This window comes from Furipterus horrens, unplaced genomic scaffold (assembly GCF_987537825.1).
Source record: "Furipterus horrens unplaced genomic scaffold, mFurHor1.1.pri manual_scaffold_4, whole genome shotgun sequence".
Lineage (NCBI taxonomy): Eukaryota > Metazoa > Chordata > Mammalia > Chiroptera > Furipteridae > Furipterus > Furipterus horrens.
The window spans coordinates 324052-351565 of record NW_028327174.1 but is presented as its reverse complement, the minus strand read 5'-3'; the positions used below and the strand labels follow the sequence as shown (position 1 = coordinate 351565).

General features: G+C 65.4%; 1 protein-coding gene across 1 annotated transcript; it reads right to left on the bottom strand.

Annotated features, from left to right (window-relative positions):
• Positions 1–1207: 1207 nt before the first annotated feature.
• Positions 1208–27436, bottom strand: PLXNB2 (plexin B2). The gene is made up of 38 exons (XM_090272213.1): positions 27339–27436; positions 17659–17711; positions 13140–14235; positions 12677–12859; positions 12460–12588; positions 11776–11876; positions 11570–11696; positions 11059–11212; positions 10106–10220; positions 9915–10023; positions 9735–9836; positions 9239–9328; positions 8890–8971; positions 8639–8799; positions 8401–8549; positions 8104–8212; positions 7816–7952; positions 7452–7622; positions 6990–7119; positions 6667–6894; positions 6371–6547; positions 6134–6273; positions 5863–5963; positions 5537–5766; positions 5271–5452; positions 4915–4981; positions 4649–4795; positions 4253–4409; positions 4029–4129; positions 3861–3945; positions 3579–3733; positions 3344–3504; positions 3119–3266; positions 2676–2740; positions 2492–2567; positions 2109–2183; positions 1886–2029; positions 1208–1707 (listed from the first exon to the last, which is right to left on the bottom strand). Exons 3-37 carry the CDS (start codon positions 14220–14222, stop codon positions 1925–1927), a joined length of 5532 nt encoding a protein of 1843 aa, XP_090128339.1. The 5' UTR covers positions 14223–14235; positions 17659–17711; positions 27339–27436; the 3' UTR covers positions 1208–1707; positions 1886–1924.
• Between the last annotated feature and the right edge of the window lie 78 nt (positions 27437–27514).

The following is a 27514-nucleotide window of genomic DNA, read 5'->3' as shown; positions in this document are numbered from 1 at the left end:
CCTGACTGGGAATTGAACCAGTGACCTCTCAGTTTGCAGGCCAGCACTCAACCCACTGAGCCACCAGCCAGGGCTGGGTGATATACATATATTTTTAATCCTCACCCAAGGATCTGTCAGATTTTTTAGAGAAACATCAATCAATTGCCTCCCATGCTTGCCCTGACCAGGGATTGAACCCCCAACCCTTTGGTGTGTGGGACGACACTCCAATCCACAGTCAGCGGGCCAGGGCTTGGGTGGGACTCGGAGCACCAGGGCTCCCACAGAGCAGGCCCTGTCCCAGCACGGCGCAAGCTGAATAAGGAGCCTGACACCGATGGCACGTGCGAGCACACACACGTGTCTGGTGGCCACATCCCACAGTTCCTGCCCTGCACAGGACATGGGGACTGGGAATCACTAGATTCCCAGACAACCCCTACCTGTGGCATCAGCAAGGTGCCACTTGCTCTCAGGTATAGGGTCCTCGAACCCCACTGATGTCCTGAGTCATCCTGGGGTGATTCATGGGACAGAGGAGCCCACCCCGATGGCCCCCCAGCCTCCCAGCCTCAGGCTGTGATGCAGGGCCCCCTACCCCACAGCCACCCCCATGTCTGGTGGGTTCTGCATACAGCAGGGGCTTCCCAAATGTGCACTGGGTGGATCACGACTTTGAGGTGCCCCCACCTCAGGAAGGAGGACCCCACCCAGAGACCCAGGTGCTGGTTTGGTTCTTCACAGTGACCCCATTCCCATGGCTCCAGGGGCTCAGCCCAAGAAAACAGACCAGGATGTTGTGGCCACCAGGGGGCACCCGAGCCAGTCCAATCGCCCCTCCCCCCCGCCCCACTTTCTCACCTCCTTGCACCCCGCTCTGTACCCATAACCCATCCCAGGATCACTGTCAGGCCTAACCTGCCGCAGCCCCTCTCCACGCCTGAGACTTCGCCTCCCAGCCCGTGACCACGCAATTTATTCTCTGGGGTGGACTCCGCGCAGCTCCTGGCTGTCGGTGACAGCGGCCTCTGCACCCCGCTCCCCCGCCTCCACAGGCCTGGCCCAGAGGAACTGGTGGGGGCCAGGTGTGTGTGGGTTCGAAGCCACACAAGCCCACCCGAGGGTGAGATCTCAGGTCTGGGGAGGGCGGCCGTGAACGGGACAGGCCCGGGAGGAACCCAGCCAACCAGCAGTGAAAAAGAGAATTGTATTTGATTTACAGCAAGATTTACAAAAGGGGTGGGGGTATCCTTGCTGAGCTGCTGTCCCCACCAGATGGGGCAGAGCTTCCAGGACAGCCTGTCTGACAGGCTGAGGCCAGGCCCCTGTCTGCTGGGTCCCCTCTGGCCGCCGGGGCCCTGACGTCTGACGTCCAGCGTGACCTTTGAGGTGAGGTCTGCAGCACAGGGTCCTGTCACCCCACAGAGTGGGCAGGTGAGGTCAGGAAGGCATCGTACCGCTTTTCTCCTCCCGTCCAGGCGGGCACACAGTCTGGGCTCGGGCCCTGGGGCGAGGGCACTCAGACCTCCCCAAGGAGGCCACGCCCACGTGTCTGAGGCGGCTGCTGGTGCTCAGGAAGGGGGGCTGAGGCCCGACTGCCCTGGCGGCACAGGGTAGCGCCAGGGCTAAAGGCACGTTTGCGAATAGCTCAGGGGACTCCACTGGGAGACAACGCCTGAGGCTGGTTCTTCAGGAGGGGCTGGTGCTGGAAGGCTCCGGGCACTGCTGTGCGGGGGAGTGGGGGGGATGTGCCGTGGGTGCCCGCCCTGAGGCGGGTCCCCGCCGCCCCAACACCCACACACTTCAGGGGCTCTTCCTCTGCCAGTGAGAGAGAAGGGCCAAGCCCACCACCTAGGCCTCATTCCCCGGGGGCCGCCCAGTGCCGGCGCCAGGCGTCACACACCTGTGCCCCGACCGAGACTACCGTGGCAGAGACCGGAGGTCAGAGGTCTGTGACCTTGTTCTCGAGTGCTGCCGCGATCTGCTGCAGGCGGAAGGCCAGCTGCATCTTCTGGGCTGCAGGGTCCTCCTCCAGGGCATTGATGATCTGAGGGCAGCTCATGTCAGATCGCAGATGGGGCGGGAGCCGCCCCGAGCTGCCACCCCAGGAAGACGGGACCGCCTACCTCATCGTAATACTTCTGTGTGTACTGGTAGAGCTGGTGCAGGGCCACGAGGGTGTTCAGGGAGTCCGTGTGCGCCTGGGGGCAGAGTGGGGGGTGGCCAGCATGACCCAGGGCAGGCGAGGGCAGGAAGCTGGCCCCCAGCAGAGCAAACAGTGCGCTGTGACATGTGGCACAGGCAGATGCAAAGGGCTCAGCCTCACAGCACATAGACGCGTGGGGCAGCCATGACCCGCTCAGAACCGACCCCCACCCCCAGGCACACGCCGCCACACATAAGGCACCAGCCCACCTGGCCTCACTCTCTGCCTCTCTCCTGGGGGTACAACACACCGTACCCCGCAGTGCAGGCTGCTGCCCGAGGTGCACTGCCTGAGCCCCCTTACCCGGGAAATCTCTGCCAAGTGTGTGTTCATGTCCTGGTCGCTGACTTGCACCATCTGCCTGATTCCCTTGTAATAACTGCGGGCAAGGGTGGGGCACAATGGTCCCAGAGTCAGAACCCACAGCTGCCCAGCAGGGTGCTCCTCCGAGGGGCCCCGCGGGTGGGAAGAGGGCAGGGTCACTCACTCCTCCACCATCTTCTTGTAGGTGGAGATCTCCTTGGCGTAGAGCAGCTTGTTGCTGGGAGAGTCCTGTGGGGTCAGAGCCGAGTCAGGCCCAGGCCGGGGTGGGCTGTGGGGGTCCCTGCCCTCGGACCCGGATGGAGCCGGGCTCCAAGGGGAAGCACTCTGCCCAGCTAGACCTGACTGGTGTCCCCATGCTGACATCGGTTTGCAATCTGTCGTAAAACTCACTTCCTCTGTAGGGGACGGGCCCCCACGGAGGGAGAAGAGGACAGGGGCCCCAGGCTGTCACCACGGCCATCGGCAGGAGACTCAGGCTCTGTCCTCTCACCTCGTTTACTTTGCACCTGCCTTCTTCTGAGCTCCAGCTCCAAACGTGCAAATCCACACCCCAGACAAACCTGGCACGTCCCGTCACAGCCACCCCCCGCCCGCGCGGCCACTCACGCGGCTCAGCTTGTGCTCCGTGCGCGTGCAGGCGTCCATGAAGGTCTGCGCGATGACCGACAGCGAGGCGTCCACCACCTCGTGGACGTGCACGTCGAAGATGAAGTGGGGGTTCTTGAGGATGTTCACCCAGAAGCGGAGTGGTAAACTGAGGCAGAAAGGCAGCGGGTGAGGGGCTGCTGAGAGCGTGTGGGGGCGGGCGGGGGCAGGCGGAGGGTCCCCCACCTGTTGGTCTTCCAGATGTGGATGGTGTCCTCATCCCTGATGTCATGCTTCTCCGCCTGCTCGTCCAGGAAGTCAAAGAAGTACTTGACAGCAGGCGGCACGGCGAGGCCAGGCGCCAGCACGCTGTGGAAGAAGTTGTCCACAAACTGCTGCAGTGTGCCCTGCGGGGTGGAGGGCGCTCAGTACTCGGCCCGCGGGCCGCCCCTGCCCGCCAGCCTGCCTGCGCTTTGCCCACCTTGACCGAGAGCAGGCGGGTCAGGTAGATCTCGGTGATGGCCTTGGTGCGCTCCTTCTCCTTCATGCTGCCCCGCTTGCCCTTGCCCTCCTCCACCTCGTCCGTCGGCCGCACCAGGTGCCACACACGGTTCTCATCCTCCAGGAGGGCGTGGCCTGTGGGGAGGGCAAGCGCTGAGGGGCGACCCTGGGGCGGGGGCCCCGGATGGCCAGATGGCACCACGAGGTGGCCCCTGTTCACACCGAGGGGCCAGAACAAAAGGGGCAACAGCAAGGGACTCACGCTCCCCAGGCAGGTCCTGCTGGCTGTCCTCAGGCTGCTGGGACACGCCCACCTTGGACAGGATGAGAGTGGCCCCATCACGGACCTGGGGACACAGTGAGGCTGTGAGGGCAGGCCCCGCCCGGCGCCCCAGCCGCAGGCCCCGGCCCCCGCGCCGCCCGCACTCACATTGTAGTGCATGAGCGTGTTGATGCGCCGCCACCGGCCCTCCCGCTGGGACGTCAGGTCCAGGTCTGACAGGATCTGCGCTGTGGAGCCCGGGCGCCACTCTGTGGACGACACAGCCAAGCTTCTGGAACTCAGCCGCAGACCACCCTGCAGCGCCTGCGCTGTGCCCGCACCCAGCCTGCCCCGCCGGCGCCAAGAGCGGGGCACACGGGGGCCGTGCTCACCGAGGACCACACTGTCCACCTTGGGCCAGCGGGAGCAAGGCTGCGTGCGGTACACCTGGTCAATGACCTTCTCCTTGACCTGGGAGATGGTGTCGCAGTTGAGGACCTTGACGGGTATGGCATCAACCCCTTCGTCCTGGACGATCACGTTCACCGTCTGCCGGGGACACAGGATGAGGGACTGGGGGTGGGTCCACAGCCCCCACGGACCCTGGCCAGCCCTGGCTCAGCAGGCCAGGGCGGAGGAACAGCACGCACTCCCTCGCAGCGCACAGAACGCCCGCCAGACACCCTCGGTGTGCGGGACCCACCCACGCCAGCGGCAGGGCCGGGCTCACAGCACTCGGACCCAGCTGGGGACCCAGCCTCCGACACCGAGCCCGGCGTGGGACTCACCAGGGGCGCGTACTCCACGTCATCCCCCAGCAGCCCTGTGTCGTTGAGGGTGTACTTGGCCTTCTTCTGCACAGCGTCCACCGGGCCCTTCTCCACCTGGTGCTTGATGGCCTTGAAGAGCTTGTACAGAGGCTCGCCGGCACTGTCCTGGAGGAACATGGGCAGCTCAGCCTCGGGTGGGGCTCACTCTGCCCCCCAGAGGTTCCACCAGGCAGGGGACCTGCCGGGAACACCGCCCGCACCCCCACCTGCCGCGTGGAGCCCACCTTGAGGTGCTGGTACAGGCAAATAGACATCCAGTTGGACAGCATTCTCTCCACCACCGTCTCAGACCTGGAGGGGCAGACAGGCCTCGCTCACACCCAGGGGATCCGCTGGCTTTTCAAGCACCCAGGACAGCTTCCCAACCAGGCCCCAGTCAGGATGCCCATGTCCAGCTTCCAGGGAGACAGTGCCCAGCCCCCTTGTGGTGGGCATATCAGCCCGTCCCACAGAGGGCTGATGCTGAGGGGGAGCAAGTGGCCAGCAGAGACCGACTGTCACCAGGGACACCACCCCTGCTGTCTCTCTTCCCCACTCAAGGCACTGGCGGCCCCTGCCCCTGTGCCCTGCCCCCACACACCTGCGCAGCATCAGCTTGGGGTTCTTGGCGACCACGTATTGCTCCATGAGCTCGAGGAAGAGTGTGCGCATGATGTCCGTATAGTACTCCAGCTTCCCGTGCAGGGCCACCGTCAGCAGCGACGCAAAGTAGACCTTGGCACGGGCCGAGAACTCCCGCTGGTTCTCCAGGGTGTGTATGAACTGTGGGGGTGGCCGGTCAGAGCCCACCTGCAGCCACCCGCCCGCCCCTCCATCCTGGCTCTGGCCACGCCCACACCCGCTCACATTGATGAGGAAGGACTTGCTGTTGAGCAGGTTGGAAAACTGGTAGAGGGCCTGCTCCACCACGGGCCGCCGCGACTCGGGAATGTCCAGCTTGCCCGTGATCATCACGTCCTTGTCACCGTCCTTGGAGGGCAGGAAGAAGACGCGGTCCGTGTATGTCTTGTAGTCCAGCACGGGGATGCCTGCCTCATGCACGTCGCTCGTCTGGTCCTCCATCTCGATCATCAGGTCTGGGGGGACAGCGCCGCTGACACCTCGCCCTCTCCTGCCGCTTCCCAGGCCCCCCTAGCCGGGTGTACCCCTCCCTGCATGCCCCGCGGCCGGACCTGTGAACTCCTTCTTGCAGCGGTCGCGCACACTCTCCTCCAGGCCCTCTAGCTGGGACTTGATCTTCTCATACTCGCGCTCCGCCTGCTGGCTCTTCCTCCTGCACACAAGGAAGCTCCTGGGACCTGGCCTGGGCCCTGCCTGGCACTGGGCCGTGGGTGTGGCCAGAGTGCTGCATGGGCGGGGCCTAGGCCAGGGGCGGGACTGAGGCCGCTTTAGGGGCGGGGCCCAGGCTGCATGGGCGGGGTCGAGGCCGCGGGAGGGGCTCACCAGTAGCAGTAGACAAACAGAGTGATGAGGGCAAACATGGGCAAGATCACCAACGGCAGGATGACGCCCAGCGTCACTTCACTGGCACGGCTGTCATACTCCACGCGGCCCAGCACCCACTCCCGGGAGCCAAACTTCACCTGTGTGGAGGGGAGAACTCAGCACGGGGTGGCTAAGCCTGGGGCTCGTCACCCCCACCCTCCGGCCCAGCCCAGTCCCAGTCCCGCGGGCACGTACAATGAACTCAGGCAGGTTGAGTGTCGTGTCTCGCTTCTGCCGCCGCTTGGGAGGGGGCTGCACCTCCGGGGGCTCGCAGTACAGGTCGGTCTCGGTCAGCGTCTTCATGATGCAGCGCTCGGCACCCACGAAGGCCTCAGCCTCATGGAGCGTCATGGCCTTGTTCAGGTTGGTGCCCTGTGGGAGGGGGGCGTGGCCCCCGTGACCAGGAAGGAGTCAGGTACGCCTGGACCAGCTCAGTCCAGACCTTGAGTGGCCTCCTACATGCAGACCCCGGGACTGCAGCCTGTTCTCACCTGCGCGTGGATGAGTTTGTTGACCTGCTTCTTGACGCCCCCCGTGAAGTTCTTGAAGGTGGGGTCGGCCACATACTCAAAGGCCCCAGCCTCGGTCCTCAGCAGGGCGCGGTGCCCATCCATCTGAACGAGGGCTGTGAGATTGTAAGCCTCAGGCTCCTCAGGGACGGCCGGGGACAAGATTACAACCCTGGAGTCATTGTAGAACTTGTACTCTGTGCTCACGAACTGCAGGTCGAAGCCAGGCTGTTAGATCGCTTGGCACAGCCCCACCCCTCCCCAGACGGTCCCCAGCTGAGCCCACCGCCGGCCGCAGGACTGACCGTTGTGGGCTGCAGGGGTCTGGCTTCCTGCTGGTGGTGCCAGGACGGCAGGGGCTCGGCTATGACCATCATGGAGAACTTCTGGATCAGGCTGAAGCCCTGCCCCGTCACATTGATGCTGCGGCCGCCACTGGGGTGGGGGTGCCCAAGGGAGCGTGACTGGTGAGGGGGTGCCCAGCCAGAGCAGGCTCCCTGCAAACCGTGACCCCCACCCCCATGCTGGCCTCATGGTGAGCTTGGGAGGCCAGGACTGAAGTCCCTGACCCCACTCCGGTATTGGGTGCACATGCAGGTCTCCATGAGCACCTGCCTGCCATAGGGTGGGGCGTGTGTGACTGTCACTGGGCTGGGGGCCCATGGGGCCTGCCTACCAGGCTTTCTAGGAGGAAGTTGATCTGGGGGTGCAGTGGGGTTTTCCAGAGGCTTCCCGAGAGGGGGTGAGGGCAGTGGGGGTGGGCACACCTGACGAAGCTACGCAGGGGCTCAAAGGCCCACACCACTGGGTTCTCGCGGTAGATGAAGGTGATTCCGGGGCTGGGCACTCGGGAGCCCCCGTAGTAGATCTCCAGGGGCAGCTCCCCCAGAGTCGCCTGGGGGCCGGTCACACACTGGAGCTGTGCCCCAAACTGTGTCCTGGAAGTGAGGGTGGCCAGTCGGTCATCTTACCCCCACCCTCGGACCCACCCCAGCCCTGGACTAAGGGTCGGAGGTCAGGTTGTTGGCCCCACCCCCACAAGGACACGCTCAGGGTCTGTGGCCAGAACATCCACCCTCTCCCAAGGACCAGGGCGGACCAGAGCTTTGCTGGCCTGCAGGCGACACCCACACATTACAAGGGACGTTATTGATGGTCACCCGCACGTCTTCCTGGGAGCCCGTGTCCAGGTTGGTGCCGTTGATGGTCAGCGTGGTGCCGCCTGCCTGCGGCCCCTGCTTTGGCTCCACGCTGAGGGGTTGGGGCTCCTGGAGAGAGAAGGGTGCATGTGCGCCAGGGCTGGGGCAGCAGCCCTCCCACCTCCGACCTTGACTGTTGTCAGAAGGTGGCAAGGGCACAGCCCACCCATGTCCGTCCCTACCGGCAAGACCCTCCCGGTCCCAGGGGTCAGATACTCACCTGGTAGGTGAACTGGACGTGAGGTGGCGAGTAGCCAAGCTTCCCACTGATGTCCACCTCGACGCCCCCTGTGAGGGGCTCCCATGAGGCCTCGATGGCACACACGATCCTGGTGGGCAACAGGCAGGGTGAGGACACTCAAGGCCACTCCCGGCCCCACCCACCTGACCGGCAAGTCCGTGGGAGTCCTGAGCACCCACACCCCCATGTCCTTCCCCTCCATCTGCTCTGTCTCCCGACCCCCAGGGTGGGGACTGGCCTGGCCAATGGCGCGCAGGCCATGGGCTGCCTACTAACCGGGTGGACACAGAGTACCGTTCTGGCTCAAAGGCACAGTTCTGGCCAGCCACAGTGACTCTCTTGACGTCATCTGCTCTGATCCCCAAATTTGACCCAAGGATGGTGATGCGAATGCCGCCACCCAGGGGGCCGGTCTCCGGCTGGATCTGAAATTGGCAGAGCCTGGCTGAACCCCGCAGCCTGGGTGGACGGGGCTATTCGGCCGGGCCGGGCTGGGAGGCCCCGGGGTGCTTACCCTGGTGATGACAGGTGGCGGGCACTCGGAGGTAGCGTTGCTGCACAGGGCCTCGTACACACACCCGCTCTGCCCACCACACCACACACACTTGTAGGCGGGGTCGGCGGCCAGGCACAAGCTACAGTCGTTGCGGCCGAAGGAGCAGTTGTAGAGAGTCACTGTGGACGGAGAAGCCGGGGGTCAGCAGGGCTGCCCGACCCCCGCCCGGCCTCCGCGCCCGCCTGGCCCCACGTTCTGCCCCCACCCACCTCGGAGCTTGCTGTCGATGTTTTTGCCGAAGGACTTGACATACAGGTGCAGGGGCAGCGTCTCGTTCCCATCGTGGGACAGCTGGGGGGACACACAGGGACACACTGCACTCTCCTCCCAAGCCCTAGAGGGTGACCACGTGGTCCCCTTGTAGCCGAGGGGTAGCAGGGGAGGGGTTAAGAGCCTCAGAAATGCCAGAGATCACTGTGCCTCCAGAAGACAAGGGGACACAGACATCTGGGCTGGCCGGTCACCCTGGCTTCCTCACCCCCCCAGAGGTAACTGAGCTGCCTTTAGGGACTGCCCTCAGGGCCCAGCAGCCTGGCCCACCCACCCTGGGAGCTGTACCTTTGGGGTCCGAAAGGAGAAGGTTCCCTGCTCCAGCGTGCTCACCGGCTGCTCAAACTTGGGCAGGTCGCTGCCCACGAGCAGAGAGCCCTGCAAGGCCTGCAGTGAGGACCCCCGAACAGGCCCGCCCGTCCCATCCAGCGCCTGGACCCCACAGCTCACCGTGCCCACGTCCCGCGTGTGCCCACACTGCTGGGCTGGGGGCACTCCCGTCCCGCCGGCCACACGGCCACTCCTGGACACACCCCCACCACGGCCCAAGCCTGACAAGCGCACAGCACCCCCCACACTCGCCTGCCTCCTTTCCTCTGTCCGCGTTCTCGAGGCCTGTCAGAAAGCTCCCCCACGGCCCTGCACCCCCCGCTGCCTCCTTCCACCCCCAACACTGTGTTTGCTGAGCAACTCCGTCCCGTGTGGAGCCGCGCGCCAGGGAGGCCTGCACGGGGCCGGAACACGCCCCACTCCGGCTTGCGGGACGGCTCTGAGGAAGCCCCACCTTCACCGTGTCCAGGTTCTCGCCCTGGAAGGTGACCTCTGTCTCGTGGTTCATGGGGATGACCAGCGGGCTGGGGTTCAGGAACTGGGGGCAGCTGTCCTCCTGCAGAGGAAGGCTGGTCAGGAGCCGCCCGGCCTGGGCCGCGCCGCCGCGCCCCCCGGTGCCCCCGCGGCCCCGCACCATGTGAGCGCGGACGATGCCGTCCTCGGGGTTGGGCGAGGCCTCCCGACACTCGTGGTAGCGCAGGTCCCACTGGCAGGTCCAGCGGTTGCTGGCACAGGAAATGCACCTGGGGGAGAGGGTGGCGAGGAGTGTGGGGCCTGCCGCGGGCCGGGCGGGCGCCGCGGGGGCGGGGTGGGCGCGGCACTCACGGCAGGCTCTGCGCCAGGCTCACAGCCTCACGGCAGTCATAAAAGGGGTAGCGGTGGGAGGTGAGGAAGACATTGCTGTGTCGGAAGAGGAGTTCGATGTCCACGGCCACGTGGTCTGCAGGCGGCACACGGGGATGAGGTCAGGTCGGGCCGCAGAGCCCAGGGCACTGCGGGTGTGGCCGCAGCGGGAGGCAGCAAGGCCAGCAACGGGGCCTCTGCCAGCCCCGAGTCCTCGTCTGGCTGTAGCTCCCAATAGGCCACCAAGCACAGAACCTGAGCCCGACGGCACAGGGCCCCGTGAGGGTAGGGTCCCGTGGGGCCCCACTGACGCGCACCCAGGCTCTGCAGGGCTGCCACCCGCCGTCAGATTGCGGCTCAGGTGTCAGCCCCCAGGCCCCGGTGCCTTCGGGCTCTGTCCCTGCAGGGTTCCTCTGTGTCTGGGGCAGAGGCTGCCAGGTCCCTGCACGTCACTGTGCGGCTCCTGCCTGCACCAGCAAGCTCCCTCCTGGCCCCGATTGCTCAGGGCACAAAGGCTGGGGCCTGCCCTGGCCCACTTTCACAGCCCAGCCACTGGGGGCGTGGGGGCGCCCCCGCAGTCTCGAGCTGGACAGGGTCAGGAGGGGGTTCTGCATGGACGCCAGAGCCCAGGGCCCGGCACCCACATGGTACTGAGATTTGACAAAGGAGTGCATGGAAGGACTTAAGGGTCCCCCTCGCTCACAGCTGCGGGGTGGGGCGGGGCTCAGGGGCTGCTGACGGTGCACAGCCCGCATGGCTCTGGGCACCCAGAACCCCAACCGCCCACGGGCCTCTGCTCCTCCCTCCAGCTCAGCCCGCACCCTGGGACTGGGTCACAGGAGGGATCAGTGGGCAGTGGGTGGGGCGAGTGACCACCCCTCGGTGTAGAGGAAGGAGGAGAAGTCAGGTGGCTGGGGACTGAGGACGGGCCTCACCCTGGCCGGGTGGCGTGCTGGGGATGCTGCTTGGCGAGTTGCAGGTGATGATCTCCCCCTCCACGCGGGCAAGGTGTGGCAGAGAGTCCCCGAAGCGGCACAGCAGCTCGTCCCCCTCACCCAGGGCCGGGAGGGGGCTGACCGTCAGCTGCACCTGGGGGAGGCCACGCAGCTCATGCCGCACCCCTCCGCCCAGCCTCGGGGGTGCGGGGAAACCAGGGCTGGGCTGCCAGGGAGCACCGCCGACCAGAGCCGCAGTCCTGTGACTCGCTTTCCGGTGGGGTGCTGCTCACGCACAGACTGACGCCTGGAGCGGACACTGGAACCTGACTCCCTCACCCCCACCATCCTGGGCTGGGGGCGGGGGTGACACACAGGAGCTGGGGGACCCCCATCCTCAGGCTCTGCACCTGGGGCCCAGGTTGGCAGGAGATGCTGTGAGAATCTCCTTCCACCCAAGAGCTGAGGTGGCAGCCCTGCTCTGCCCCGTGCCCCACACCTGGCCACGCACCTCGCCCTGGGCCCGCCGGCTCATGTTCTGTGGATGGGCCTCGGCGACGGTCACGCAGAGCTCCTCGAGGCTCCACAGCCAGTGTCCGCTCTCCTCAGCCCGCGAGCACTCGGCCCTCCTGGTGCATCTGCAGGGATGGGGGCAGCCTCAGCGCTGGCACGTGGGTTCCCTGGGTGGGCTGAGACCCTGGCCCCCGGGGTGCTCACCGGCCCTCCGCGATGCACCAGCCGCAGTAGGGGTCCCCGGAGCCGAGGCACTGGGTGCAGTTGGGATAGCTCAGACACTCCTGCACGGGAACCTGGAACACCTGGAGGGAGCAGGGCGATGAGCCGGACTGCGGCCCCGGGACACCTCAGGCCCCAGGCTCGCCTGGGCCACTGGCTCGACCCCCGCCTGTATCTCTGAGCCGTAAAAGCCTCGGATGTCAGCTGAAGGCTTGCCAGCAAGGGGTCCAGGCAGCGGGTGTACCCCGGGCCCCATGACAGCAGCTGCCCTGGCCCCCTCTCCCCTGTGCCAGCCCAGGCCCTCTGACCCCAGTCCCTGGGAGAGGCCCTTGGGTGCCCCCACCCTCCCAGGGCTCCGACAGCAGTCCCCGGACAAGCTGTCTGTGCCCCCACTGGTCAAGCTCACAGGGACTGTGCAGGGCCCCGGCTGCCTTGTCCACCCTCGGGGAAGCCCCTCACAGCACTGCCCCATCGCTCCCAGCAGGATGGGGCTGAGGCGGGACCAGACACAGGACAGACAGGGAAGGTGCTAGAGACAGCGGTGGAGACGCTGCCAGCAACCCAAGGAGAAGAGGCTTGGCCCCTCCTGGTCCTTGTCGGCAGCCCCCCAGGCCAATCACAGTGGCCCGGCCACAGGCCCCGCCTCCAAGGCCCCTGCAGGCCCACCTTCTCCTGGATCATGGCGTACAAACTGGCCCGGTCTGCAGACAGCACCAGGTCTTGCTTGATTCTCTTGTTGATCTCCACGAGGATGGAGCCGTACTCCACAAAGCTGCCATCTGGGGCCAGGTACACCTTCGGGCACGAGGACAGGTGGGTAAGGGTGGTGCCCACGCGCAGGTAGCCCCGCCAGCCCCCGCCCTGCCCCCGCCCTGGGCCTCACCTTGAGGACCTGGCCATCCGAGGTGCCCAGGAAGGCAATGGTGTGACCATTTTCAGTGGTCACTGTCACAGCTGTCAGGTTCAGGCCTCCGCGCTGCAGCACAGCTGTGGCTGTGAGTCCCTCTCGGCTGCCCAGCGGGTAGGGCAGGTGCTCCGAGCCACACGGGAAGCTCTGGCTGGCACCCTGCGGACCGACCGTGGTGTCAGCAGTGGGCACAGACACCCTCAACCTACCAAGGCCTCTCCCCAACAGGGCTTCCTGCACTTTGTGGCCCCACACACGTCCCCAAGGACAAGGGCCCTGCAAGGTGCTGACCCAGCTACGGAGATACCGCACACCTGTGCCCTCTCACGTGGCCCTCGCAAGCTGGCAAGGACGGGGACATGCCAGCAAGCAGCAGTGAGGCAGAGGCCCGCACAGACACGCGGCCCAAGCCCGCAGGGGTGCTGCTGTGGCCACCTACCAGCACGTGGCCGCCACACTGGATCTCGCCATGGAAGGGCTTGTAGAAAGTGTCCTGGCCGGCCTTCCAGGTGCCCGTATAGCAGGCATTGCGGTTGGCCTGCATCTTGGCATTGATCTTGTCCAGCGGGAACAGGCAGAGGCCGGCACGAGGTCCCCCACCTCTCCGGTCATCCCTGGTGAAGACAGCATAGAGCACCCTGCCGTCATCCGAGGTGGCCACGAAGGCTGCCAGGCAGGTGCTGAAGGCAGGCGCCAGGGAGTCCCCGTCCCCAGGATCCAGGCACTGCAGGTCCATCTCCAGGTAGGAGTAGTAGGACGGGTCATGCTTGCACATGCGAGCCACCAGCGTGCGGTTCTGGGGCGGGTGCTTGTCCTGCTGGTTGAAGACGAAGAAGACGTAGAGGCTGTCCTCGAAGGCGGCCACGAACTGCTGCGTGTTGCTGGACAGGTACCCAGCCTTGTAGGTGGCGTGGTCTGTGTAGGCCTCGAAGGCCTCCCGGCCCTCCGTCCGGTCCAGCAGGCGGGTGCTCACGATGACACCGTTGTCATAGGGCCCGTTGCCTTTGCCCACGAACAGCACGCGCTCGCCGCCGGCGCGGGTGCTGCTCACCAGCCCCACCGTGGCCACGCTCTCGTCATTGCTGGCCACGAAGGACCGCTCGCCGCTGCTGTCCTCGTAGAAGAGGCGCGTGGACACGTTGCTGAGGGCGCGCAGGGCACAGATGCCCTTGAAGAGGCTGCCGCACTCGATGAGCCGCTTCCCCGGCGGGTCCAGCAGCAGCAGCTGGTTGACGTTGTCGGTCAGCACGGCCTCGTGGCACTGGCTGGGCTCGATGGGCGGCGTGCACTTCTTGTTGTCCAGGGCCGGGCCCGTGGCCGCCTGCTGCTCCAGCCGCAGGTCGGCGCTCAGCTGGTAGAGTGCGTTCACCGCGCCCAGGTACACCGTGCCCGTCGCCTCATCCACGACCAGGTGGTTCAGCTCCGTCTCGCTGCGGAAGAAGTCCAGTTTCCGTGGGGGCCGCAGGCCCGTGCTGGTGCCCACCAGGCCCAGGAGGGTCAGGGCCCAGAGCTGCAGCTCCATCACCCCTGGCACCCTGTGGAAAGAGGGGAGGGTCAGGGCGGCCTAGCCTGGAGGAGCCACTCATGCCCAGGAAGCCCCCTCAAAGGTCAATCCACTCTCCCCGTTCTGGTCCTTACCCGAATGACCAGAACACAGGCCAGTGAGGGGCATGGCTGCCTGGTGTGCCCTGAGCGCCCAGTCCCTTCCCTACTTTCCCATGTGTGGCCAGACACACCCACTGTCATCTCCAAGGAGACCATTTCCTGCCCTTCACAAGAAGTTCACCCAGGAGTCTAACTCACGACCAGGCTGAGGCATGGCTGTGGCTGCCCCAGAGGACTGCACCCTGGCCTCCACCTCCGAGTCCCCACATCCCGGGCCACAGAACTTCCCTTCCAGAGTCTCCCAGGCACTCATGCTTGAGCTCACCCCCAGCCCTGCGACCCCCACGAGCTCCACGTGACCTGAGGTGCACCGTTCCCAGAGTATAAATCCCTTAGCAGAGGGCCAGGCTGACCAACACACAGGCAGAGCACACACCTGTTCTACACCTGACCTGGCACATGGTGGCACCTGACAGGAAGCACAGAGCAAACTGAAGTGCAGCCTAAAGGGAGGCTTGTGCTTTTTACATGTGACCACTGGGGGTGGGGGTGGGGTGCCACTCACCCTGCAGCCGGCCCCACCTCCCTGAGCCTCCCTCACCCCTCAGGCCCCCTCCCCTGTGGCCCAGCAGAGGAGCCAGCCAGGGTCCACTGGGAGCTGCCCGAATCTACCAGCTCGGAAACCAAAGACTCCGAAGACCCCTGAGTCCAGGGGCATCTGCACGGAGGTGGGGGGCGGGGACGGGTGCACGTCTGCGTGCAAGTATCTGCCTGAGCAGCCCCCATCCCCCCGGCATGTGTTTAAGTCCACACGTGTGTCTGTGTGTGAGGGATGAACTACTGAGGCCCAGGCTGGGCTAAGGGTCCCCAAATTGGAGGATGGACCCAAGGCCCCACAAGTGGTCCCAGAACCTGCAAGGTTGTCTCTGCCCAGCTCGGGCAGAGCTGTCCTGCCTCCACACTTCTTCCATCTCCAGGTAGTCCCAACCCTGCACCCTCAGGACCCCACTCTGTCCTGGTGAGAACCCTGCACCAGCCCCACGGCCGCCCCCACGGGCTACCCTCTCCTGGCATACACATGAGCCCCGTCCCCAGACAGCGGGCGCCTGTGCCAGGCCTGACGTCTAGGGCAGCCCTGTCCGCACCATGTGCCCGAGTGGGGCTAGACCGCGACAGACGGTAAGGAGGGACCCAGGCCCTGGCATGCAGACTCCCAGCGTGGCCCAGCCTGCACCTCCAGGGTAGCTAGTACGCCCTTTGCGGCCACCCCGGACATCACCTGCATGCACACACTCATTCTCTCGAGAAACAATCACTTTTCTACCCCTCTGTGACACCCCCGCCCCCGCCCTGCACCCATCTCCTCCAGGAAACGGGAAGTCTGCTCTGCCCCACGGCCGGGGGACGTTTCTCTGGGGCACTGGCTTCGAGCAAAGCCATGCTGAGTGAAGGAACCCTGTGGTTCCCACAGCAAGCCAGCTTCCTTCTCTGCTTGGGCCACTCGGAAGCCCCTCAGCTGGCGGCTCTGGTCTCTGCACAGAAGCCCCCCACCCCTTACCGCAGAAGCTCAGTTCCTGCCCTGTCACTGGAAGAGGAGACACACCCAGGCTAGCAGGACATGTCCAGGAGGGGACTTGGCAGGGACCTGGGAAGGAGCCCCTGACTGCTCAGGGCAAAGGCTGAGCAGGGGGAGGTGAAGGGCCAAAGGCGGGCTGCTGGAGGAGGGGCCTGGGTGGGAGGAGACTGTGGCTTCAGTCAGAGTGGAGTCAGGACGATGTCACAGCCCCTCAGGACTGTGTAGCAGGGTGGCCACTCTGGGAGGAGGGGTCTCTACCATCACATGCTCTCTGGGCTTGGCAGCCTGTCCAGGGAAGAGGACAACGCAGCTGGGCAGATGCCCCAGACAGGAACTTGGGTTGCCATGACTCAGACTCGGGGCAGAGCCGGGCGCCCCAGGAGAAGCCCGGACTCTCAGGCACCAGCGGGCAGTCACTCCCGCGAACCCTCCCAGGAAGGAGAGGGCCTAGGCTGGGCACCACCCCACGGCCAGCACACGTGCCCGTCTGGGGCCAAAGTCCACTCCGTGCGCAGTGCCAGCAAGGTCCCTGGGCCCCGAGACGCGGCTGCACCTCCCACCTCCAGGCCGGGCCCCACTCACCCGGGCAGCAACCCTGCCTGCTTGACTGCTGCCTGCGGTTCTGGCCCAGGGAGCCGGGAATGAATGGAATGTTCCCCCGGCCGGGGAGGGATCTCAGGCGGCAGGGGCGGGGCAGGGGTGGGCGGAGCCAGAGCAGCCAGAACCCAGGCCACCCTGAGTCATCTGGACAGTCCCAGATGGTCCCAGGTCCCTCTGCTGGTCCAAAGCACCCGGCCAGAATTTGAACCCAGAGCCAACCAAATGGGGGAGCGCTTGGGGCAGCCCCCCTCTTAGAAAGCTCTCGGCTTTGGCCCGGGGCCCTCCCTCAGCCCTGCTACTCACACCTTTGCAGTCACGGTGCTTGAGAAGAATGCTGTGGGCTTTCTCTGGTTGACGGTGCACTTGACCGAGGCCCTAGGGCAGGAGCCCAGCCTGGTCCTCTATCGCCTGGCCCCCAGTGCTGGCTAAGTGCTCTGTAATGCTTCCTGTGTGCTCGGGGAGCTGTCCTGCCCCCCACCCCACTCCACCCCACCCCACCCCAGGCAGGCCAGGGCCCTGCCTTTGGTTTTAGACAGGGGGGCAGAGTGAGGCTCAAACCCCTATGCTGAGCCCAGGCCCTTCAGGCTGGCAGCAGCTCCCCTTCACTTCCTGGACAAACAAAGCTTCAGGTGACCTGCCTAGCCAGACGCTGGAGCAAAGGGTGACCCACCTGACCAGGGGCAGAGCTCAGGCCAAGAGCAGGCCGAGCAGGAAGCTCCAGGCACCGCCAGCCAAGCTTCCTGGCCCTGGAGTTCCTGGAATGGGCACTTCCTGTTTTGAAGGTGGCGGGGACCCCTGCTTCCCAACACAGGCAGCGGGGGTTTCCTCGGGGGCATCAGAGGGCCTTCCTGGCTGAAGTCCAAAGGAGCACTTCCAAGAAGTCACACAAACCCCCGCCTGCTGCTGGCCGGGAAGTGGGGACAGGCAGCCCTTCCCACTGAGCCCAGATGCCCAGCCCTGTGTTCCAGTACCCAGCACTCCCAGGCCAAACACTGCCCAGTCTCAGAGCAGGGCACCCCCGGGGCCTTGGCAGCGGCCCCTTTGGGCAAGGGCCTTGGGTTTGAGCAGTCATGTACAGACGGGTCCCGGCAGGACCGGAGCCTCAACAGCACACGGCCAGGGAGAGGCGCGCTGCAGCTGCCACTGCCTTCCCGCGTGGAGCCCAGCCCCCACTCACCAGGGCTCCAGCGGTCCAGCTCAGTCTCTGCTCCCCGCTGGCATCCGAATTCTCTAGGAGGCAAAGGACAGACAGTGGTCTCACCACAAGCCTGGCCTGCTTCCACCTGCCTCCTCTGCTCCGTGTCGGGGGTGGGGAGCAGTCCAGGGGACCCCACCGGCCTCTGCCGTCCTGGAGCAGGAGACCTCCAACCTTCTCTGCCTACTTCACGCCCCTAACCCAGCACCTCATTGGGATGCATACACCCCCACATGGTCCTTCCAGAACACAAGCCTCTCTCCTTTGCTCAAAAAAGGCAGGGAAAAAGGGGAGGGAATTGCTTCTTAACATGACAACCCTACTGGCAGTGTCTGCCTTTTAAAACTAGGTGCATGTATCACTCAGATTAAAACTTAAAAAATGTGTGCACATCCATGACCCCTGCAATTCTGCTTACTAGCTGAGTGATCTTGGGCAAATTACTTAACTTCTCTGTGCCTCATTTCCCCATCTGTGAAATGGAGACAGTCCCAGTGAGCTCCCCCAGGGGCTTGTAAGGACTAAAGGATTCATTCAGGAAAAGCCTCCCGAGAGCCTGTTACACTGTAGCACCCTGGCAAGGCTGCCATTGTATCCTCTCCTGGGTACACACCCACGCGAACTGCAGGAGGATACTTCTCAGCACGGTTTGCTACAGTGAGAACCCAGCAACCACCCAGCATCCAACCAGAGGACCCCACAGAACCAACACAGGTGGGTGGTCCGTGCTGACCCCGACGGAGCCCGGGAGGGCTGTGGCCCAGGATTCCAGGTGTGCCCACAGGTGTCTATGTGGGCACACAAGGGGTTCATTGCTAAGCTGTTCTAGAAGCTGTCTTCTTCCAAAGAGAAAATAGTGGTGAAGCCTGGGGGCAGGGAGGAGAGGGCTGGGGCAGGAAAGTAACTCCATTTGCCACTTTTGGAAAATTTTTAGTTTTCACTTGACTAAGTGAAAAGAAAGGTGCCTGATAACAATGATTGTACCCCCATCGCCTCCGGCTTTACTCCACTGTCCCGGCCCCCAAGGATCACCCCTTCTCAGTCTCTCCTGGCCTATGGCAGCCCCCCACATTCAGGCTCAGACACTAACCTGTGTGGTGCCCCCTCCTCCACTGGGCCCAGCCTCCCCCCCCCTGGCCCCCAGCCTGACGCAGCATCATCACCCTCCACTCACACCCTGGAGAGCAGGGCCCAGGGCTGGATCCAAGGTGGGTCCAAGGGGGACGTGGGGAGGAGGGGCGGGAGGCGGGCCCTCGTGCCCGGGGACAGCAGCTCTTCCCGTGGCAGGAAGTGCGGTCAGTTTCCTCAGCCCCTGGCTGAGCAGGAAAGGGTTCACCGGGACAGAGGGACCCCAGAGGCAGCCTGAAGGAGTGGGGGCAGCCTTTGTGAAAGGGGCCAAACCGCAGGGTGGCAGGACAGGTGGCCCCGTGGGGAAGCAGAGCCCGGCCTGGCCTCGTGGCTGCAGCAGGAGCAGGTGGAGGCCATCCTGGGCCAGCCGGGTCCAGGGCACACCTGCCCACGCGCACGTCCCTCTGCCTGCTCCCTCAGCCTCCTGCAGCCCCTGGACTTGTCCCCATCCCATGCCCCACGTCCCCAGCCCTCCACTGGCCCATGACCCCAGTGGTGTGTCTGCAGCCGGCAAGGGCAAGGGAGGCTGGTCTCTTCCAAGGGACATCTTCCTGAGCCCACACATGCCCACCCACCCCCACCAGGGCCTGGCCCAGGCTGGGCCCCTATCTCAGACCCTCCCAGAGGCAGCCCCTGGATTTCTCCTTCCAACACCGAGCGTCTACAGGCGGGGTTCTATTTTCAAGCACAGATGGAGCAATTTCTTAACGTTAAAATGAAAACAATAGAAAGCAGCAGGCCCAGGGAAGGAGCGTCCAGCAGAGGCACCCAGACGCCAAGATGGGGACCCAGGTATGGGCAGGTAGGGAAAAGCTGTGCCAGGTAGGGACTGGCCCAGATAAGGACGGCGACAGCATCACCACCTCCTCTGTGTGTGGGGGGGGTGGGTAGGGGGTGTCCTAGCATTGTGGGGGGCTCTAAAGACCTGCAAGTGGGGTGGGGGGCGGTGAGGGAGCCAACCGCCGACAGGGAAGGGGCCGGTCCTCGCCCGATGGTGGCCTCGGAGGCGGGGCCCACAGCCAAGGTGCGAGGCGCCCCCTCCCCCGCAGAGCAGCTGGCAGCCTGGGGACCGGGCCTCCGCTCCCGCGACGAAAATGCAAATCTGCAATTAGCCGGGAGCACAAAACAAATCAGGGGAGACACAACAGCCCAGAGCCCGCCCCTCGGGCCGGGCAGTTTTCCAAACAAGCGCCAGGGAGGGGCGAGCAGGGGGGTGTCTCCCCGAGTCGGGTCGTGGCCTGGATCAGAGTTCAGCGCCGGGAGCCGCCCCCGTCAGTGAGGCCGGTCCTGCAGCCCCTTCCCGACAAGCCCGGAGGCAGAGCCCCTCCCGGCGCGGCGCCGGCGCCACCAGACTCCCCGGGGAACGACCCGGAGCCGCGGCCGCTCTTGGTGCGCCGCCCCGACCCGGCCGCACACTCGGCGGGGAGCACGTGGTCTCCGCGCAAGCCTCACCCGCGACCCGGGACGTGCTGGACCTCCACCAAGAACGACGGCGCGGCGGCCACGTGGGCACGGGTCACCGTCCCCCCGGAGCGCTCACCTGGAGTCCGGATCTGCCCGGCGCCCGCCAGCCATTACCTGCCCTGGGCCTCCCGGCTCCGCCCCGGCCCCAGGGTCAGTCTCCGGCGCGGCCCCCACTCCGCTGCCGGCCAATCACGCACGACTTTGGCCCCAGCAGCCGCCGGCTCGGCCTGCGGGGCCTGACTGACCCCGAGGAAGGCCAAGGTCCGTCCCCACCCCCAACCACCTAGGAGTGGGGTGGGGCTGGGCGGGGCTCTAGGGACACGCTGACGTCGGAGCCTGTGTCTCCTCGGTGCCACCAGAGCCTCCCACAGGACCCTTCCCAGGTATAGGGTGTCACGGCCCCCTTGCACCAGCCCAGGCTTCTGGGGCCGGTTCCTCCCTCCGCCCCAGCCTGGGAGGGGGAGGGTTGGTCAGCCTTCCCCTGCAGTCTGGGCTCGGGGTCCCGGACCCAGGGCCAAGGGCCAAGGGGAGTGTGCCCAGAGAGACCCCAGCTCCTCCGTCCTGTCACCACCTCAGCCTGGGCCAGGAAGCCCCAGCGTGTGAGGCCTGAGGTCCATGTCCCCAGGGTATCTACGTCTAGCTCCTGTTCTCAGGTGTCTGCGCAAAGCCCGAGGGGGCGACCCCTGCCTGCCCTCTCCTCCCTGCAGTGTGGGTGATGACCCAGACTGGGACCCACACCGCTATCGGGCCACTCTACCATCTGCATCGCTGCCTACCTGTGTGGCAAGGCGGCTTGGAAGAACCCTAGAACACCGCCTCAGTACATTCTCCTGTCACTCAAGAATAACCCCCTGAGCCCCGCCCGCAGCCTCTCCCTCCTCAGGACAAGGTGTATCTTACAGACCCTGAAGCCACCCCTCCCCATGCTGGAGACCCACCTCTCCTCACCGCCACCAATCTGTCCCACCTGGACACGGCGTGGGCCCCCTCCTTGGCCTCCCCACTCCAGCTCCGCCCGTGTCCCTCCTCCGCGCTGCCCTCCCCTGGTCGGGACATTTTTCAGCTCAGTGCCCTCCACTGACTTCCCCATGCAGGTGTGGAGCACCCAAACCAGGGCCAGGTGATCTGTCCCCCCTGCTCAGCCCAGTGCTTCCGGAGAGTTTCGTTTGCACCACCCAAGGCACCATGGGGCATGGGAATAAGCGCCCGCCCGCCAGTGTCTGGGAGCCCCTGCAGGACCCCGGCAGCTCGAGGGACCCTGGCACACAGAGACTGCGGTCCATACTTGATGGGCACACAGGAAGGACGGGGCAGGCGCTGAGGGCAGGGGTGCACTTCTCCTGGGACAGCCTCACCTGTAGCCAGACTGATAGGGACAGGGAGACAGGCGACAGGTTAGAAGAGGCCAGGTCGGGGCTGGGGCCAGCAGGGCACCGTGTCCGCAGCACAAATGTGGCCTCTGGCCGCCGCTGGGGAAGAAGCAGCCCAGGCACAGAAGGGGCGCCAGTGTGCCTAGCTGAGCACCCTACCCCAGAGCCAAGCTGGGAAAGTCAGGGGGCAGTCCGGTGGGGATTCAGGGCTCGGTGACAGGCAGGGACCACTGGTGCCTGCACCCCTGCCTGCCAGCACCCACCCCACCTCCTTGCTGGCCGAGTGTTGCCTGCCAGGCAGCCTGAGGCTCCGGGTGGCTGCAGCTGGCCCAGAATCAGCCCCCATCCAAAGCCCCCTTCCTAGGCCTTATGCGGGAGGTGGGGGTGGGCGCGAGGGTCTGACGGGTAAGGACGCAAGCAAATGAGGAGCAGAGAAGGCCTGTAATCTCCCCGTCAGCTTGTCAGCACCTCGGCGGCCACCCCGGCCCCGCCTCCTCCATCACAGCCGAACCCCACAATTAGCCTGGGGCACTGTGCCAACCTGGCACGCCAGGCCCCATGCACATCCTCCCTCATGACCACACATGTGCAGGCACATTTGTCTGTGATGGCGATGGGGCCCTGCCCACCCCCCCACCCCCCCCCCCCGAGAGCATCCCCAAGACAGAGTCAAGGGAAGCAAGAAGCCGAGACCCAGGCACCTGGGCTGCGAGAGGCTGTGGGTGGGACGGGTCCATGCAGCCTCCGCACTGGGTCAGCTCAGGATGCTCAGGGAGACCCCGCCTGGCAGAACTGTGGGCGCGCCTGGAGCTGGTCCGGAGGGAGGGACCGTGTTCGGGAATGCCGGGGGCAGAGGGAAAAGCGCCAGGGACAGTGCAAGTCTCCTGTCCAGGTGAGGCTGGGAACCTGGTGAAGTGCAGGGTGCTTAGGGTGCTGGGCAGGGTCTGGAGGCCAGGCTAGTGGGACAGTGGCCAGGGACGCATAGGACAGACACTTGGGGCTTTGGGAGGGCAGAGACTGGGAGTCCCCAATGAGTTAATAAATGCCCCAGCTCAGAGGGAGGCATGGCCTTCAGTGGGCAAGAGGATCCTGGATTGCATGGGGGGAAGTAGGCACCCCACCTCCCTGTGGTGCACCCAGGAAGGAGCCCCAGCTTCCTGAGATCGGGTCCATGCCTTCCCCATTCAGTGGGTCACTCATTGAGGCCACCTCCAGGAAGCGCCTGCTGGGCCCCAGGAAACAGGCCCGCCTTCCCCTCTTCCTTCTCCTTGGCCTTCCACCCCCCGTCCTGACATCCTCTCTGGGTTCTGAGGTGCTTGAGGGTAGCCCCTAAAGCAAGCCAGATGCCAAGATGGGGATGGGGAAGCCAAGCCCCTCAAGTCCCCTGCGAGGCTGAGAGTGAGCAGGGGGCCAAGCGGGAGCCCTTCTTCCCACAGTTTGCCCCACCCCTGCCCGAACCCCTGCCAACTCCCCTGGCTGGACAGAACGGCTTCTCCCAAGCTGAGCTCCCGTCCGCCCCCTCCCTGCAGAGGGCACCCGCCTCACGTGGGCCATGTCCTGGGCCCCGATTCTGAAAACACCCCGGGGTGGGCGTAGGGGGCTAGAATCCACAAAGGCCCGAAGCCCCACCTTTAACTGGTTCTCACACCCACCTCTCCACAGCTGGGCCTGCATGGCCCAGGCTGCCCCATTCTGCCAAGCTGCCACCCACGGCCTTTGCACCCCAAGACACAGTCACATTCCCTGGCCTCTCAGGGCTGTTCCCAGGCCCCACCCAGCACCCCTTCCCCGGCACTCAAAGACCGAGGTGAGAACAGCCCCAGCCCCAGGTGGGCACCGAGCTAGTCAGCCCTTCCCACTGTCACCTACGCTGCCACGGCCCTTCTGCTGTGGTCCCTGGAGGGGAGCGGGCAGTGTCCCCCTGCAAGGCCCTGTCCAGCCCAGGGCCCACCCCCTGCACAGGGGACATGCTGGCTCAGCGGCCCCAGCCCAGAGACCAGAGCAGGCCAGCTGGGGAGAGACCCCGGGCCCGAAAGGGCCAGCCAGCCAGAGCCACCCCCACCTGGGGAGCGGCTGTCCCGGCCTGGCCGCTGTTTACACAGGTGCCTCCTGCGAGGCGACATCGAACCCTTCTGCTCTTTCCTGCTCTTCCTGAGGAGGCGGCCCAGCAGGGCAGAGACCTGAGCTCGCCACCGCGCCTCTCAGCCTAGAGCTCCCCCGCCTGGGAACTGCTGAGGGGAGAGGGCTGGGGGCACCCCAGGGGTCTGGTCCCCACACCCGGAAGCAAAAGGACCAGCGCAGGGCTGATGGCAGAGCTGGGGTCAGAACCCAGACTGCTCCCCAAAGCACCCCTCCCCCGGTCTCCAAGGCCCTCGCCCCCACCTGGGCCAGGACCCATCTGGCACCCAGATGGGGAACCGCCAGCTTTCAGAAGTCACACAATCTCAGGAGAGGAGGAGAGGGCGCGGGCCAAGCTGGGCCTGACACCCCAGTCCTAGCCAGTCCACTGGGTGGAAGCCACAGGGGGCAGCGGTCGGTGGGCCACCTGTGTGGAAAGGGTGGCTGAGAGAGGGTGACAAGGGAGGAAACAGAAACCCCAGGTCCGGGCCAGCCCGTGGGGCCACACCTGAGGCAGGGCAGACCTGCAGGTTTCCCCTGAGCAGTTCGCGCTGTGGGGCTGGGGAAAGTGAAAAGCAGGTACAGCAGACCACATTCAGGTGGGCCCTGGGGCAGCCCAGCCCTTCAGCGTCGCTGGGCCGCAGCACCTGGAGGGAGCCCCGCCTGTGCTGGGAGCCTGCTCCCTGAGGGCAGACAGAAGCTGGGGCCGTCACCGCCAGGAAACCACAGCCCTGAAACCGCCAAGGGGAAGAATGAGAGGGGAAGAACGGGAGAGAAAAGGGAAGCAGAGCTGCCACTGCCCCCCCAGACCCCTCACTGCAGCCAAAGACAGGCCCAGCCTGCGGTTTGAGACCATAGACAATTAGTTAGAGGCCCCACCCCAAACACAAATAGCCCTTAGCCTTTCGGAGAAGGAATCTGCCCAGCCCCCACCCCCAACTAGTGACTCAACCTGCTGGCCCTGAATCTGCCTCCACCTCGAAGAGAGTTGAGGTTGGGACAGGTTCCTGCTTTCGGTGGGCAGGGCCTGGGACAGCACCCCTCTCCCCCCGCCCCACACTGAGCTCCCCACCTTTCCTGGCACTAGTCCAAGGCAGCTCAACAGGGAAGACAAGCTCATTCCCTGCCCAGGAGGCCAGAGGCCTGGTGCTGCAGCAAGAAAGACTGAGGTGGGACATGAATAAGGGCTTCCAGCTCACTGGAAGACAACCTTGGTGGCAGAGGGCCTGGCACCTCGGGCTCTCCCCACCAGGGCCCCCCTGCCACAGCCACGTCCCTGGGGGACCACAGGCTGGAGCCCCAGGATCTGGCACATGTGGGGAACAGGACACCATGAAGTCTCCATAATGGCCAGGTCCTGGGATGGCTCCAGAGGGAAGGGGCCTACGCCATACGGACTCTCCCCAGGCTGCCAGCCCACCACCGCGGGTTCCAATCCCATCTCTTCTGCTCCACCGGCCTGGGATTCGGCCAGGCCTCTGAGCCTCTCGCACTCGTCCCAGCTGCAGGCTCTGCCTCTTCAAAGGGGGCCCTACAGGGCTTCTGGGACCCAGGGAGTTCACCTGGCAGAGACCCATCAATGTCCTCAGTTCCCTGAACTCTGGGACTAACTAACAGGCAGCACATCCAAGCGGGGCCAGGCCTGGGGGTGAGAGCTGGGCGGTCTGAGCAGCTGGGTGGGAGGTTGAGCGTGTCATCGGCTGGCCAGCAGGTCCATCAGGGGGCAGGTAGGTGGCCTGAGGTTCAGCCCATGAGAGACCCCAGGGCCCCACCCCAAGCAGCCTTAGCCACACCCCTCCCTGCTCCCTGTCATCACTGGAAAGCACTCAGTGAGTACAAAGGTGTATCCCTGGGTCCAGCTCAAGGCGACGGTTCCAGGGCTCCTGTGGATGAAGGGGTCCTCCCAGTGGCCCCTTGGATTGGGCCCAGGGCTCCTCCTGTCCCCCAGTCTCCCCAGGCTGATTGCACAGGGCCTGCTGGGGCCAACCTTGGGCATTCTCCAGCCCGAGGGTGACGCATCCGCTCCCACCCGGCCCCACCCCCCGACCGGTCTGAGCAGCCTCTGAACAGCCTGGGGGGAAGGGGGGAGCTGCCTAGACTTGCTGCCTCTTCCTCCTGGGGCTCTCAACCCACGGCCCAGGAAGTGGATCCTTCTCCCAGGCTGCAGCCTCCCCCCTTGGGTGGCTGGCCACGGCTGGATGATCCAAAATAATTCCTCCTTGGCAGGCGGCCGATGGGGGAGGGTGACTCGAATTCCAAACCCTGTTTTTCTCAGTAACTTCCCTCCCCTCTGGGGCGAGGAACCCCTGGTCAGACCTCAGCAATGCCCCCCCCCCAGACTGGGCCCCTAGTCAGTAGGGTGGGAGGCTCAGACCTGCGGAGCCCACCTGCTTGTGCTCAGTCCTCTCTGGGAGCTCCTAAAAGCTGTCACACCACAGAAATACCCAGCAAGCCAGGCCCAGCCCCTGCTGACCCTGCCCTCCTTGGGTCCCTCCCACCCACTGTCCAATTCTCAGACCTTCTGCCCCGTCCCCCTCCAAGCTAGAGCAACATCTGGGCATGGGGGCAGGCTGAGACCCCCCCACCTCTGGGAGTGCAGGGGCTGAAGCTGGACATGAAAGGGGAGCTTCCCAGAGAGCCCCTTGAGCCCCAGAACATTCCACCAGCTCTGAAGCCCTGCCTCACCCCCCATGCTGAACCTCACCACAAACCCTGGTGGGCGCACAGAGACCCCTCCATTCCTTTTCCAAGTTCCTATGGCATGGCAGGAAGCTCTGGGGCTCTTGAGCTAAGGGGCCCCCCAAACCGGCCAAGCAGGCTGAGCACAGAGGGGCGGGAAGGGCCTACCCGAGAGGGCTTCCTTCACGAGGAGGCCTGCGGAGGGGCAGGGCCCAAGTGCTGCCCAGTTCTGAGACTTCCTGGGTCCCAGAGTGTCCCCCGAGCACCGCCCGACAAACTACAACAGAAACTGTCCCGCCAGGCCCAGTGGCGCCAGCGGCGGGCCGCCCCAGACCCAACCCAGAACCCCGCACCACCTTCCAGCCTGGAGAGCCCAGGCCCAGCCCAAGCTCACGAGGAGCCCCAGGGGGCGTGGGGGCTGCCAAGGACTGCCGACCCGTCCAGCCCCTGGGAAAAGCCCGGCTGGCCACCCTCGAACCAAGACTGGGTGCATGTGTGCGGGAGCTCCGGCACACCAGGGGAGACCTCTGCCCTGGGCAAGGGTCTCCATTCCCGGTGGCTGGGGAGATGGAGGCATGGGCGGGGAGGGAGACGGGGAGCAAGAGGTTCTAGAGGGACATGGGCGGCGGGAGGGGTCGCTGGGGACCCTCGGCTGAGCCAGGTCCACTCTCCCCGGCACCGCAGCCCTCGCCTGCCACCTGGAAGACAGTGGGTCGGGAGCGGCCCGCCCCAGCCGGATGGACACACGGACTGCGACCAAGGCCCGAGTCGCCCTCCACGGAGTAGCAACTGCCCCGCATCCCCGCGCCCCGAGCGCAGCAGGCCTGGGCGGAGCAGCGCTCATGGCGAAGCCCCCCAGACCGGCGCCGCCACCCCGCGGGCCCTGTACCCCGATCTCAGTACCTGCACGTCCTCAGCCAAGGCTCGATGGCGCCCGGGCCGCGATCGGCGCTGCGCTCCGGCCCTCGCGGCTGCCATGGAGACGGGCCTTTGTGTGGCCGAGGAGGGGCCGGAGCGCGGGAGAAGCGGCCCCGCCTCCAAGCGAGAGGGAGGGGGAGAGGGCGGGGGAAGGAGGGCGG